Source organism: Callorhinchus milii, unplaced genomic scaffold (assembly GCF_018977255.1).
Source record: "Callorhinchus milii isolate IMCB2004 unplaced genomic scaffold, IMCB_Cmil_1.0 Scaffold14, whole genome shotgun sequence".
Taxonomy (NCBI): domain Eukaryota; kingdom Metazoa; phylum Chordata; class Chondrichthyes; order Chimaeriformes; family Callorhinchidae; genus Callorhinchus; species Callorhinchus milii.
Window position 1 is genome coordinate 56611 of NW_024704755.1, and position 12880 is coordinate 69490.

Genomic DNA, 12880 nt, shown 5'->3' on the forward strand with positions numbered 1-12880 from the left:
AAAGTTGTTACCTCAGCCATTAGGAGAGGCGATAGAAGTACAAAGAGCTTCCCCTCAAAGGTCTAATGATAAACAGATAGATCTCATGGCAGGGTTTTTCTGCCAGTGGTAACAAAAAATATTAGGACTGAGTAGAATTAAAATAAAATAAAAAATAATCCTTGCATTTGATATCACAGCTTTTGCGTCAGAAGAAAGTTCAATATATTTCACAGGATTTACTGTAAAGTGGTAGTGTATTTTGTAGGCAAAATCACAAACATGCAGTGAACATGGATCAGCAAGGTTTTTATTTTAAGGCTCTCAATCAGTAAATAGAGGAAGGTGAGAGAAGAAACCTTTGAAAACTCCGACATAAATCTGGGAAACAGCTTTTTGTTTTCTATTGTTTGTTGGGAGTCGGGTTCATGCAAGATTCCAGCCAGTCCATCAGGATCTGTACTGCACAGTCAGAGGAACTGACATCAGAATCAAACAGTGTTCAGCAAAACAAACAAAATTCAGCTTTTTTATAAATAGGCAAAATGAGCAGCAGCTCTACTCCGTGCTCTTCTATTGAATCTCTAGTCTTGCACATTCTTCTTCTGCTTCCAGCCATGGCTGTTTGGGTTGTGGCACTGGGAAGGGCTGGATGCAATAAAATCAGATGAAGATTTTAAAAATTGCCAGAAGTAATGGACGCTCAGCCTTCCTGACCAAAGTCTTCTGTAAATTTTTTCACCTTCAGGAGATCATCAGCATTGACAGTGGGCCGTGTGGTTGCGAGTGAGCGAAGCATGTCGGACTGTACACAAAGGGAAATAAACAAATTCAGGATTGTAATCCAGGAATGAAGAGAGAGCAGCTTCTCTACAGTAACATCTGGTAAAGTTACTCCTCTCCATGACCAAAAGTGCCATAGTCTCTTTCACATCTGCAGCAATGTAATAATAATAGAATAATCCTTGCATTTGATATAGCGCTTTTCACGTTGGGAGGACGTCCCAAAGCGCTTCACAGAACACACTGTAAAGTGAATTGACTGTATATTTGTGGGCGAACGCGGCAGCCAATTGTGCACAGCAATGTCCCACAAACAGTCGTAGATTGAAAATGACCAATTTATTATTGTTTTTGGTTTTGGAGGAATTATTATTAGGCTCTGTGTGGAGTAAGGAAACTTGCCCAAGGTTTCGCCCTCCGCCTGGAATTGAACTCAGGTCTCTCACTTGCAAAGCGAGTGCTCTAACCACTGAGCTACAGGACTCCACATCCTGCTACTAATGTAGCAGTTATGCTGTTCTTTACCCCAATGCAGCAGTTATGGGATGTCTAACACTTCCCACTCTTTAGGTCCACACCTCAGTTGCCATCTTATAATTTAAAATAATTACAGGGAGAGAGAAAGAGAGAGAGGACAAATTAGGTTCCTCATATTAGGTCCAAGGAAACATGCCTAATAAAGCCAGAAAGTTCTGCATTAATCAACTGATGGTTGACCAGACTGTTTGACTCATCAATGAAAATTAGACATTTACACATATTCTCAGTCCTGTGAGCCAAAGCCCTGATGGGTTGAGTGGTCTCAGCTGTGAACATCATACCATTGTACTGTAACTATTATCTAGAATGCTGTGTGAAGTTCTGGTAACTTAATCTTACAATCCATGCCGGTGCTTATACTCCACACAAATTTTTACTCCATCCTATACCTTTCTGTTCCCTTAATTGAAGCCGGATTGGCCCTCACTGAGGGAACCAAGCTAAGTTACCCGGTGCTAGGATTCTAATATATGATGAAAGCTTAAGGAAAGTATTGTTCTCATGACTCACCAACAGTTCAAAGAGTGTAAAGTTAAGTCATATAGACTGAGTTTGATTTTCTTAAACATATTAAGGGTAATAGACTTGTATAGGAAAATAGATACATTTCTGGAGCAAGAAAGGATTGAGGGATATGCTGGGAGATAGGCGGTGGGGGTGGAACTGTCAAAGGGTTGGGCTATTGAGTGTAATGGCATTTTCCTTAATAATATTCAGTATATAAAGTTGATGCTGGTGAGAAACTTCCATCACATCAATTAACTCAAGTTGCACAGTGTTCTGCTCTACTTTCCCTTCCTCCTAGAGTAGGCAGTCACAGTACCTCACCTGACCAGATGTCTAAATGTTCAAACATAGCCAGCGAGGGCCAATGGACTGCCTGTTTGTGGAGGCATCATAGCCAATGTCAGCCCTGTGTTCCATCTGTCGTTTATTTCCAAAAGAGGTAACTAAGCAGTACAAGGAACGGAAAGCTTTGGGTGCTAAAATAAACTAGAGCATTTAAATAAACATATACCCAGCTCTGATTAGTTACCACAACATAGATCAGAGCTTGAATCTGGGATACCCATGATGGATTGCTCTGTATTATTCATTGTAGCCAAATATATTCCAGGAGGAGGCCTTACCATGCAAACGATAGGCTCCAAGAGCTTGTCACTGGGAACTTCCATCCACGTCATCTCGATTGCTGCAGTATCTCCCGGAGAGCATGGGGTCAGCAGATCATCAATCAGAACGTTGGGGTTGGATCTCGATGGTCCACGAATCTGACAAGAGACAAGCAAATTTAGAGAGCGCCTTTCACGTTGGGAGGAAGTCCCGAGGCCCTGTACAGTTGGGTCAGGACCCAAAACGTGACAAACTGCAACAAAAATCGAAGTTCATTAGCCGTTGATGTCTGATAGGCAAATGGACAAAACATCAGGAGACAGGGAATCAAGACTGGAAGTAGAAAAGTAGATTTGGCTGCCATCCTTATAGTTAACCCCTTGTCTGTGGATGGCATCCCCAATATGCCATTTGGATAAGGAAAAGGAGAGGACTGAGAATAGAGTCCTGAGGTACTCCACAGATGACTGTGCAACGGAAGGAGGAGACTTTGTTTCAGCTGTGTGGACCCAGAGGTAGATGAGGGAGGAGAGGCAATTGTAGACAGTGTTTCCATAGTCTCATAAGTGGCAGAGAGATCAAGGAGGACAATGAAGCAAACAGAACCCGGAACACAGAGAGGTGAGAGAGAGAATATGTCATTGGTGATACAGGGTGATGTGCTTCAGAGTAAGAGCAGGAGGAGAATGGAGTAAAACCAAGAGGGGCTGAGGAAATGAGAGTCATGCCTCCACCACTCTGGAAAGTGTATCCAAGTGGGGAGGCCTTGATAAGGGAGTAGGTGGGGGTGCTCGTGCTTAAACAGGGAATGTTTTGTTGGAGGAGATATTTTGTAGTGATGTATACGGGGAAGGCGGGGGAAGGGCATTGGGATGAGACAGGATCCACATTTTCATTGCCCAAGGACCTTAAGAAAGTTATGCCTCATTCAGAGCATTTACCTGTTTAAAGTGTGTTGCAGACTGGACTTTGCGAACTGGCTGCATTAATGCGTCACGTACAATGATACTGATGTCGGCTCCAGAGTAACCTTCTGTTTTTCTGCCGAGTTCCCGGAAATCGACCTCAGACAGGCAGTGAGGGGTGCTCCCCAGGTGCAGCCTGAACATGTGGACTCGAGCCGGCTCCTCTGGTAGTGGGATATAAATCCGCTTCTCAAACCTCAATAAAAACACAAGTAGTAGAATAAAACTAAACTTCACCCACTCACAATTTTACATTTACTTTGGATGGTCGTCTTAAAGCACTTCACAGAGCCAGAGGTAGGGTTGAGAGAACTAAGGAAGGAAGGGGGTTGGGGGTGAAGCAGACTGGTGATCACTGAGCAGAGGGAGCAGCTAGGATGGTAGGAGTCTAGGTGGTTGCAGAAGTAAAGTCAGGCAAGGCTACTCACTGCTGTTCTCACCAACTTCAGGAGCAAATATCAGCCAAGGCTGGGATTCAAAGAAGGATGTGTACATGGCAGCTCTCGGGTGCATTGGGAACAGTGTGAGTAAACTCACCTCCTCCTAATCGCAGCATCCAAGACCCAAGGGATGTTTGTGGCCCCAAGAACCAAGATACCATCACTACTGTTTCCAACTCCTGAGGGAAAACACACATTGTTAGTCCAAAAACCAACCTTCCTGATAATCTATAATCTGGCTCATCGGCAGGACTTGGAAGGGCAGACCAGTCACTGGGGCAGGGAATCCTCCCAGTCAGCTCCTGTTAACCCTGCAAACCAAAGCCCTAATGGATAAGATAGTCCTAGCTGGACAAACAGCGGGAAAGCTTGCCAGACAGTGATGCTATGAATAGCAAGCCATGTGGTTTTAGCTGGTTAAACTCCAGCAGTTACCCGTGTGCATTGGGGTCCCCAAGCCTTCGCTCTTGGCCAACCTGCACCTAATACTTTCCGGAATTAAGTAAGCAGGATGCATCCCTCGAGGGAAAGTGCGCAGTCCATTTCTACAGTTCATCTTTGGAATTTCCACGTATAGGTGGGAGGCATGGAATTCTCAGTTTGCTTGGGATACTCTTGAGCACGGTGATGGGTTTCCGCATGTTTCACACACCCGGCTGTCAGACATCCTTCATCTTTCTCACATTCCTGTGATAAATAATTTGTACCTTGCATCTGTACTAAAAACTCAGTTTTTATGCGTCTGGCAGCTTCACTCTCATTCTCATTCCGGGATCCGCAAAGAGAATCAACTTCATCAATAAATATGATTGAGGGTTTCTGCTGTCGCGCCAGCTCAAACAGGTTCTTTACAAGTCTAGAGGAAAAAGACTCAGCCATGAAATACACACATCAAAGGCAGAAAAAAATCAAAATCAATTTTCCCCCTGTGCCGTGGAACCATAGTGATGTATCGAACCCAACTCTACAGACCATTTAAAGAAAATCCTCCTGGAGGAGAGCTAAGGGGAATCTCCTTAGAGCTGAACTGGCTCCAACGTGACATGCCTGTCAACAGAATGTCAGAATCAAGCCAACCCTCTGGTTCCTGAGCCAGAAGGGTCCGCAGTATCCCAGGGCATTGCTGATCCCAGCCTGGCTCTTCAGCAGGACTTGGAAAGGCAGACCAGTTCACCGGGGGCAGCGAGTCATCCCACTCAGCTCGGGTCGGGGGGGTCCTAACTGGACAATCAGCGATAAAGCTTGCCAGACAATACTTTCAATAACAAGCTATGTGGTTTTAGCTTAGACTCCCAACAGTTACCCCAACACACACTCTGGGGACATCAAGCTTTGGCTCTTGCCATCTTCCGCCTAATATTCTCCAGAATTAGGTAAGTAAGATGCATGCCTCCAGGGTGATAGTGCACATTCCATTCCAATAAACATCTCGGAAATTTCCATGTATGGGTGGGATACGGTAATAGGTTTCCACATGTGTATGGTAATAGGTTTCCACATGTGTCAAGACACTCGGTTGACCAAAAACATTTTTTTTATATACAGGAAATTACTAAGCTAATAAAACCTGGATATTCAAAAGCCTAAGGCTGGCCACTTACTTTTCACTCTCTCCTAACCATTTGGACATGAGGTCAGATGAGGAAACAGAGAAGAAAGTGGAGTTATTGGCCTCTGTTGCCACGGCTTTTGCCAGAAATGACTTTCCTGTTCCTGGAGGTCCAAAGAGGAGAATCCCACGCCAAGGAGTTCGCTTCCCTGGAAAATCCAAACCAGATCCCGATTGTCAGTAAGATAAAGGCAACAGGTGATACCCACCTCTGCACCATCCTCAATTCTAGCAACTCTAAATCCACTCCATCATCAAAATCATTGTCTTCAACCTAATCACTGTTTGCTTATACCCTTACCCGCAGAGCTGAAACCCTTATTTATAAATCTGGCACCTTAAGGGTAAAGTTTTGAATGCTCTCCTTGCTGACCAACCAAAGAAACATCTCCAGAAATTTCAACTGGCCCTGACCTCTGTAGCTCAAATCTTCCCTTATGCACCGATCACCCCCATCCTTGCCAAACTATTGGCTCCCAATACCTCAGGGAATCTAGATTCTTGTGTTAGTCTTCAATTTCCTTTGTAGTCTGACTCGGTCTTCACTTCTCCAGGCTTCATTCAGCCCACAAAACATTCACTGTACTTTACAGTATATCCTATGAAGATGCTTTGAGATATACTCTGTGTGAAAAGCACCAAATGTAAGGATTACTATTATTCTCATCCTCATATTGGGAACCCAACCAGCACTTCCAAAACCTTCACTTCACCTTGCTACTTCACTTCCTGCCTTCAAACATCCTCTTAAAAAACATGATATCTTTCACCATGCACAAAATATACAGTCAATTCACTTTAAAGTATGCTCTGAAGTGCTTTGAGGCGGCTCGAAGATGTGATAAGGGACTATATCAAATGCAAGGATTATTATTACTTCCTTGGCCCGGGGCGGTGGGGGGGGGGGGGGGGGGGGTGGAGAGAGAGGAAGAAGGAAGTATGCATGAGATAGAATGAAAGCCAGCCAAAGAGCAGGGAGAGTTAACTGCTGTGAATTATTTTGTCGATTCTTGTAAAGCAAGGTGTCCAAAAGATCAGTGAGTCAATGCTCTCTGACTTTCTTACCCACTCTGATGCCCTGAGCTATTGGGCTTAGGCCTTCACCTACATTTCTCAATAAAGCAACAAAAGTGGAGGAATGTGGGGCGGGGGGGGGGGGGGGGGAGAGAGATCTATTAATCCCCAAATTAATTTTAACAGAATTGAGCAAATAATTTGAACAATGTCTATGTACCTGTGAACAGATGAGGAAACTTGATGGGTAAAATCACAGCTTCTTTCAATGCCTCCTTTGCTCCCTCTAAACCAGCGACATCATTCCACCGAACATTTGGTTTCTCCATAACAATGGCACCTGCAAAAAAGCCGAACTAGTCTGTGGTTCACAGTAAATGTCTGCACAAAGGTGGCTCATTTGTGACACTCACCAATTGATTTGTAATGAGAGAATCCTACACGTAAATCTTGTGAGGAGCTTTGAGATGTCCTTCCTACACGAAGGGCATTATATTAAATGCAAGGATTCTTATCATTTGGTTTAATTAAATGGAGTATAGTGTGCTAGAGTGGGGTGTTGTGTTGGAGCAGGAGTCTGGTGTGCTGGTCTCTGACTTTGTGCAGAATTCACTAGGTACAAATTGATTTGTGCCTCTCATAAATTTAACACTTGTGATTCTTAATCAGATGTGTAGTCATTGTCTGAATTGTCATCACCAATACGAAGCCTTGTTTTACCTGACAATAGAAGTTCAGAGAAGGAATACATAGCCGGGAGAACAAAGCTATATATACATCAAGTGGATAGGTGGTGGCTGACGTACCCATCAATTGCTCCTGGAGTTTCTTCTTCTCTGGGTTTTCTCCCTCACTATCACTGTCACTGCTAAGATAGAAATGTAAGCATGAAGAAAGGTATGGTACTGTGTTAGCCAAGCAGCACCAGTCTCCATACCGCCATTTCTGACATCAATCTGAGCACCTCCCCTAGTCCAAGACCCATCTAAACCCCTTTTATTGGCACAATAGGTGATCTTACCCTTTGTCATTTTGCTGCGATTCTTTCACTGGTTTCTTTCCACTCTTGTCTTTGTTTTTTAAATATTCCTTCAGTTTTTCAGCCCTATCCAGATACTGGATGCATTTGGCTCGAATACTCTCCCTTGCTTTCTCTCCATGAGCCTCATCTGCAACACGAACAGAAGAGTTCACCATCTGTAGTTATCGAAATCCCTCAGTTGTACAAACTCCCAATTCTTGACATTCCAGCAATATTCCAGTTTATAATATAACACAGGAGGTTCAGGTACAGACTTTCCTGGAATAACTGCTAATGCCACAGTACCCATGACAAATACAATCAGTTAAGGCTATTTCACCAGTTTATTTCCTGCCTTGTAATCCACAGCGAAGATCCCAGAATCACTGACACTCTCACCAAATACTGACATACATTCATACTGACAAACAATAATAATAATCCTTGCATCAAGATAGCATTTTACATTGGGACAACATTTAAAGATCTTACTGTAAAGCATAGTATTTTTTAGATGATACTGACATACCGAACAGACATCAGATGTTAATACACATTCACACAGATGCTCACACAACACTCACGCCAGACACAGTCTCACATTTAATGGCATGAAGGAAATACTCGACGGCGTGCTGGTAAAGGCGAAGGGCTTCCTCGTAATTCTTTGCCTTGTCTTCTTCTGTGGCTTTAGTCACAAGGTCAATTGCTTTCTGAAATAATTAGAAACATTAAAAGTGAACCCCTGCACAGGACAAGCTCCTATAATCAATCTAAAATCCACTGTCCGTATGTGTTATTCAAGGGTCTTAGTCATCCTGCAAACAAGGTCTTCTTCATCCAATGATCCATGCTGGCTAGCTCGCAACAACTCCTTGAGACAACTCCCCTAGTTACACATTTTCTTGGATACCTTCACCCATATCCATCTCAGTTTGAAGAGCAGGCAACCGGTATCAAATGTAATGACTGTGTAATTGTAGGCAAACCTAGTAGACAATCTATACATATTAAGATCTCCCACGCAGCCACAAAGTCAATTATATTATTAGAAATAAATAATTTACTTTCATATAACATAAATGATTGGGTTGGGGGTTATATACTGGGCTCTGCCTGGATGACACAATTTTTAATCTTGGGGGATTCAAGAACACAGGATTTTGAAGAGAAATTCCCTTCTCTTTTCCAAAAGCAAGACCCTTTAATGTTCACCTCGACAGACTAAGACCTCGGTTTAAAATCTAATCCAAAGTGTTGTGTCTCTGACAATGTGGCGCTCTCAATACCAAGCTATGTGAGTTCAGCCGGTTAGACTCCAGCAGTTACCCCAACGCACACTCTGGGCTCCCCCCGAGCCTTGGCTCTTGCCAACCTGCGCCTAATACTCTCCGGAACTAGGTAAGCGGGAGGCCTCCCTCCAGGGAGAGAGAGAGCGCATTCCATTGCAACAATCCATCTCTGGGATTTCCATGTGTCGGTGGGATGTATGGAAACCTGTTTGGTTTGGAGACTCTTAAGCAGGTGATGGGTTTCCGCAGGTGTCAGATGAGCAAAATACCTCAACACTGCAATGGAGCTGTCAGCTTAGCCTTTTTTGACACGATCGCACTTCTGCATTGGATGCGGATAAGCGGGTACTCGTTGTGAGGCTATTTGGAGTTTCACTGTCCACACGACCGGACGGTAACGTCAGGTAATGAATATGATTCACTGGGATCATTGATTTCAAGATCCTCATCCTCACCTACAAGGCCATTCCCGGCCTCGCTCCCTCCTCCCTCTCCAACCTACTCTCCCCCTACCTGCCCGTACCCTCCGTTCCTCCGGCTCCGGTCTGCTCCACATCCCCCGCCCCAACCGCCCGACCATCGATGGCCTTCAGCCTCTCAGCCCCGAGGCTCTGGAACTCCATCCCCCAGTGCCTTCGCCGCTTCCTCCCTTTCCTCCTTCAAGGCCGGTCTCAAAACCTTTCTCTTTGGCCTTCAGCCTTCAGCTCCGCTCTCGACTCTCTTCCCCCTCCTCACCCCCTCCCTTCCCTCCCCTCACCCTGACCATTTCCCCCCTCCTCGCTCCCTCCCTCCCCTCCCCTCACCCTGACCATTTCCCCCCTCCTCGCTCCCTCCCTTCCCTCCCCTCACCCTGACCATTTCCCCCCAATGCTCGGGTCATGACCCAACTGTGCAGCGCCTTGGGACGTCCTCCTGACGTGAAAGGCGCTTTATAAATGGAATCTTGTTGTTGTTGTTGTTGGGAGCTGAGCCATGGCAAGGCCAGGCCGCCTCCTACCTGCAGGGTATTCGGTGCTGACATCTCACATTCTCCGGGCGTTCAAACTGTGGCAACGGGGCCGACCTTCAGCGGCTGCTCCGGGCTCTGACCGCGGGCCGGACGGGGCTCGGCGGCTGCTCCGCAAATTGACGATACGGTTCAATCCGGGACTGTCAGGGAAAATGGCGATCGATAGCGATCAACAAGACGCACAACGCCGCCCCGGCCTGGCGCCGCCACTGCAGTCCCTCCGCACACAGCGCCACTCCGGCCTGGCGCCGCCACTGCAGTCCCTCCGCACACAGCGCCATTCCGGCCTGGCGTCGCCACTGCAGCCCCTCCGCACACAGCGCCACTCCGGCCTGGCGCCGCCACTGCAGCCCCTCCGCACACAGCGCCATTCCGGCCTGGCGCCGCCACTGCAGCCCCTACGCACACAGCGCCACTCCGGCCTGGCGCCGCCACTGCAGCCCCTCCGCACACAGCGCCACTCCGGCCTGGCGCCGCCACTGCAGCCCCTCCGCACACAGCGCCACTCCGGCCTGGCGCCGCCACTGCAGCCCCTCCGCACACAGCGCCACTCCGGCCTGGCGCCGCCACTGCAGCCCCTCCGCACACAGCGCCACTCCGGCCTGGCGCCGCCACTGCAGCCCCTCCACACACAGCGCCACCCCGGCCTGGTGCCGCCACTGCAGCCCCTCAACAACAACAACAAGATTCCATTTATAAAGCGCCTTTCACGTCAGGAGGACGTCCCATAACACATAGCACATGGCGCCGCGCAGGTGAGGAATAGGAAGGTGTAGCCGCGCTTCTTAGTCCTTTCGTTGGCTTCACAAACGAAGTGAAAAAAAAACCTCCGCTTCATGGCCGTTTGGTCACAAGTATTACATATATTTACACACAGGAATAGGCCATTCAGCCCAACCAGTACATGGCGTTGTTTATACTCCACGAGTCTACAAACTCCTTACTCCCTCCCAATCCCTTTTATTTCTTGTGTACGTTTTGCTTCCTTTTGAATGCAATCTACACTATCTGTTTCCGCCACCGCTTGACGATCCTCTGAGTGAAGTAGTTCCTGCTAAATTCTCTTTTTGACTTTTATATTTGTATCCACTGGTTACAAGCACCGAGACCAGTCGGAACAGCCTATTTATCTTAGCCTTATCAAACACTTTAATTTTTAACATCTCTTAAACAAAAAACATTCTAATCTTTCCATCTATCCTTGTAGCAGTAACCTGCCTTAGTGCGCTCCTTCCATCACTGCTATATTGTTCTTGGTAGTGGTGAGAGAATTGCACACAGTACTTCAAACGTTTTATATAAATTCAACATTACCTCCTAACTTTTATACTCTCTCGCTCTGGATATAAAGCCCCAAACCTCATCAGCCATTTTTTTATAAAAAATCTGAATTCTCAAATCTTCGCTTGTCTACTCCTTGGCTTACTGCCATCTCGGGTACAGACTCCTTTTTTTTCTGCCAAAATGAATTGCTTTGCATTTTCTTATGTTAAGCTTAATTTGCCATCTGTCTGTCCATTCTAGTAGCTTGTTTATGTCTACCTGCATTCCTCTTTAACTATTTAGTATGCTTCTATTCTCAAAGGTTGGGGTTATCTGCAAATTTTACACACCATATTTCTGAATCCAAATCATTTATGTATATCATATACAGTGAACCCTGCATTGAACACATAACTAGTCATTCAACATCCCAGCTATTAAAGTACTTTGGAGACGCTGTACTTTGGATAACTAGTCAACTCTGATAAGTAGTCATTTGAGTTATTTCCCTTGGCGTGAAAAGTTATTAGTTTCACTGTACAGTATTTGGTGGCTGAAGTCCTAACCCCACAAAACACCACTTCTGATCTCTAACCCAAATAAGAACTGCCTTTTATCAATTAGTCACAATAAAACACAAAATCAAAAGCATAGGTTTTATTTATGTACATGCTATTTACAGTTAAGAAAACATGATAGTATTAGGTTTCAGTAAAGCAATGTACAATACTCTATCTATAATACATATTCTGATAAAGCACTAAGAGAATGGCATCCTGGCAGAGGCTGGTGCAGAGACCACCTATGGTGTTTACACTTTGGTATTTCATTTCAGTTTATGAAACAAAGCAAGTTCAGTGACAAAGGGAATCGCTGCATAAAGTCTGATTCAGTTAAAAAAATAAATTTATTTTTCTCTTGACAGCTTTCTGTTTCTGATACTCAGGAATTCATCACATTAATAGTAAAGGCAGTAATCACAGGAGAAGGATTAATAATAACTTCCATTGACACTACAATATAGGCTTAAACCCAATATCACTGAACTCAGTAAATTAGGAACTCTTAATGTAAGACAAGAGATTCAGTTGATCAGCAGTGTGGGTTTGTAGTTAGGTCTGCAACTTGTGCAGGCTAAAGGAACAATGTTCATCTTAAGACACTAAAGTCAGGTACTGGCACTCTAACATAGTACTGGTATGTGCAAACAACACAAAATGTAGATCGAGTGTAAAATGCAGAGGCCTTCGTGTTATTTCAGATGCAAACAAGTTGTGAATATACCTATGTCTATATAGTGATTACCTCAAGTTCTAGATTTAAACTCGTGAGACAAACACAACTCTACTGACCATAGCATCAATACTGAGATAGCCGCCTCAAGTCCAGTTTTTTTGTTAAACATGCAGAAACCCATCACTATACTTGAGTCTCCAAACCACTCCTCTGAGTTTCACAAATATATGGTTTTGATTTATCTGGTGATGGTATACACTCTCCTCCCCAGAGTGAAAGACCCTGCTGACCTAAACCTGGCAAGAGCCAAGGCTTGGGAAAGCAAGAATGTGCATCAGGTACTACTGAAGTTAAAGCAGAAAAAGCTGCACAGAATACTATGATGAACACTCATAAAGTTCCTGCAGCTTATCCAGCTGGATCATCCACCAGTTGGGCAATCAGTAGAAGTGGCCCGAGGACTGTCAAGAAGCGGCCCCTCCATACATTTGCAAGAATATTGATAAGTCTGTTCAATCAGGAATGTGTTTTCAATTTTTTCTTGATTGAATACTTCTTAATTTATAGAGTAAATCAAGAAATATTCAATGAAGAAAATATATTTTGTTGGATAACC

At 45.0% G+C, this 12880-nt stretch overlaps 1 protein-coding gene across 1 annotated transcript; it reads right to left on the bottom strand.

Annotated features, from left to right (window-relative positions):
- Window positions 1-274: 274 nt before the first annotated feature.
- vps4a (vacuolar protein sorting 4 homolog A) lies at window positions 275-9913 on the bottom strand. The gene is made up of 11 exons (NM_001292556.1): window positions 9754-9913; window positions 8066-8177; window positions 7465-7612; window positions 7250-7311; window positions 6664-6783; window positions 5422-5578; window positions 4528-4676; window positions 3918-3999; window positions 3357-3576; window positions 2433-2573; window positions 275-784 (listed from the first exon to the last, which is right to left on the bottom strand). Exons 1-11 carry the CDS (start codon window positions 9775-9777, stop codon window positions 683-685), a joined length of 1317 nt encoding a protein of 438 aa, NP_001279485.1. The 5' UTR covers window positions 9778-9913; the 3' UTR covers window positions 275-682.
- Between the last annotated feature and the right edge of the window lie 2967 nt (window positions 9914-12880).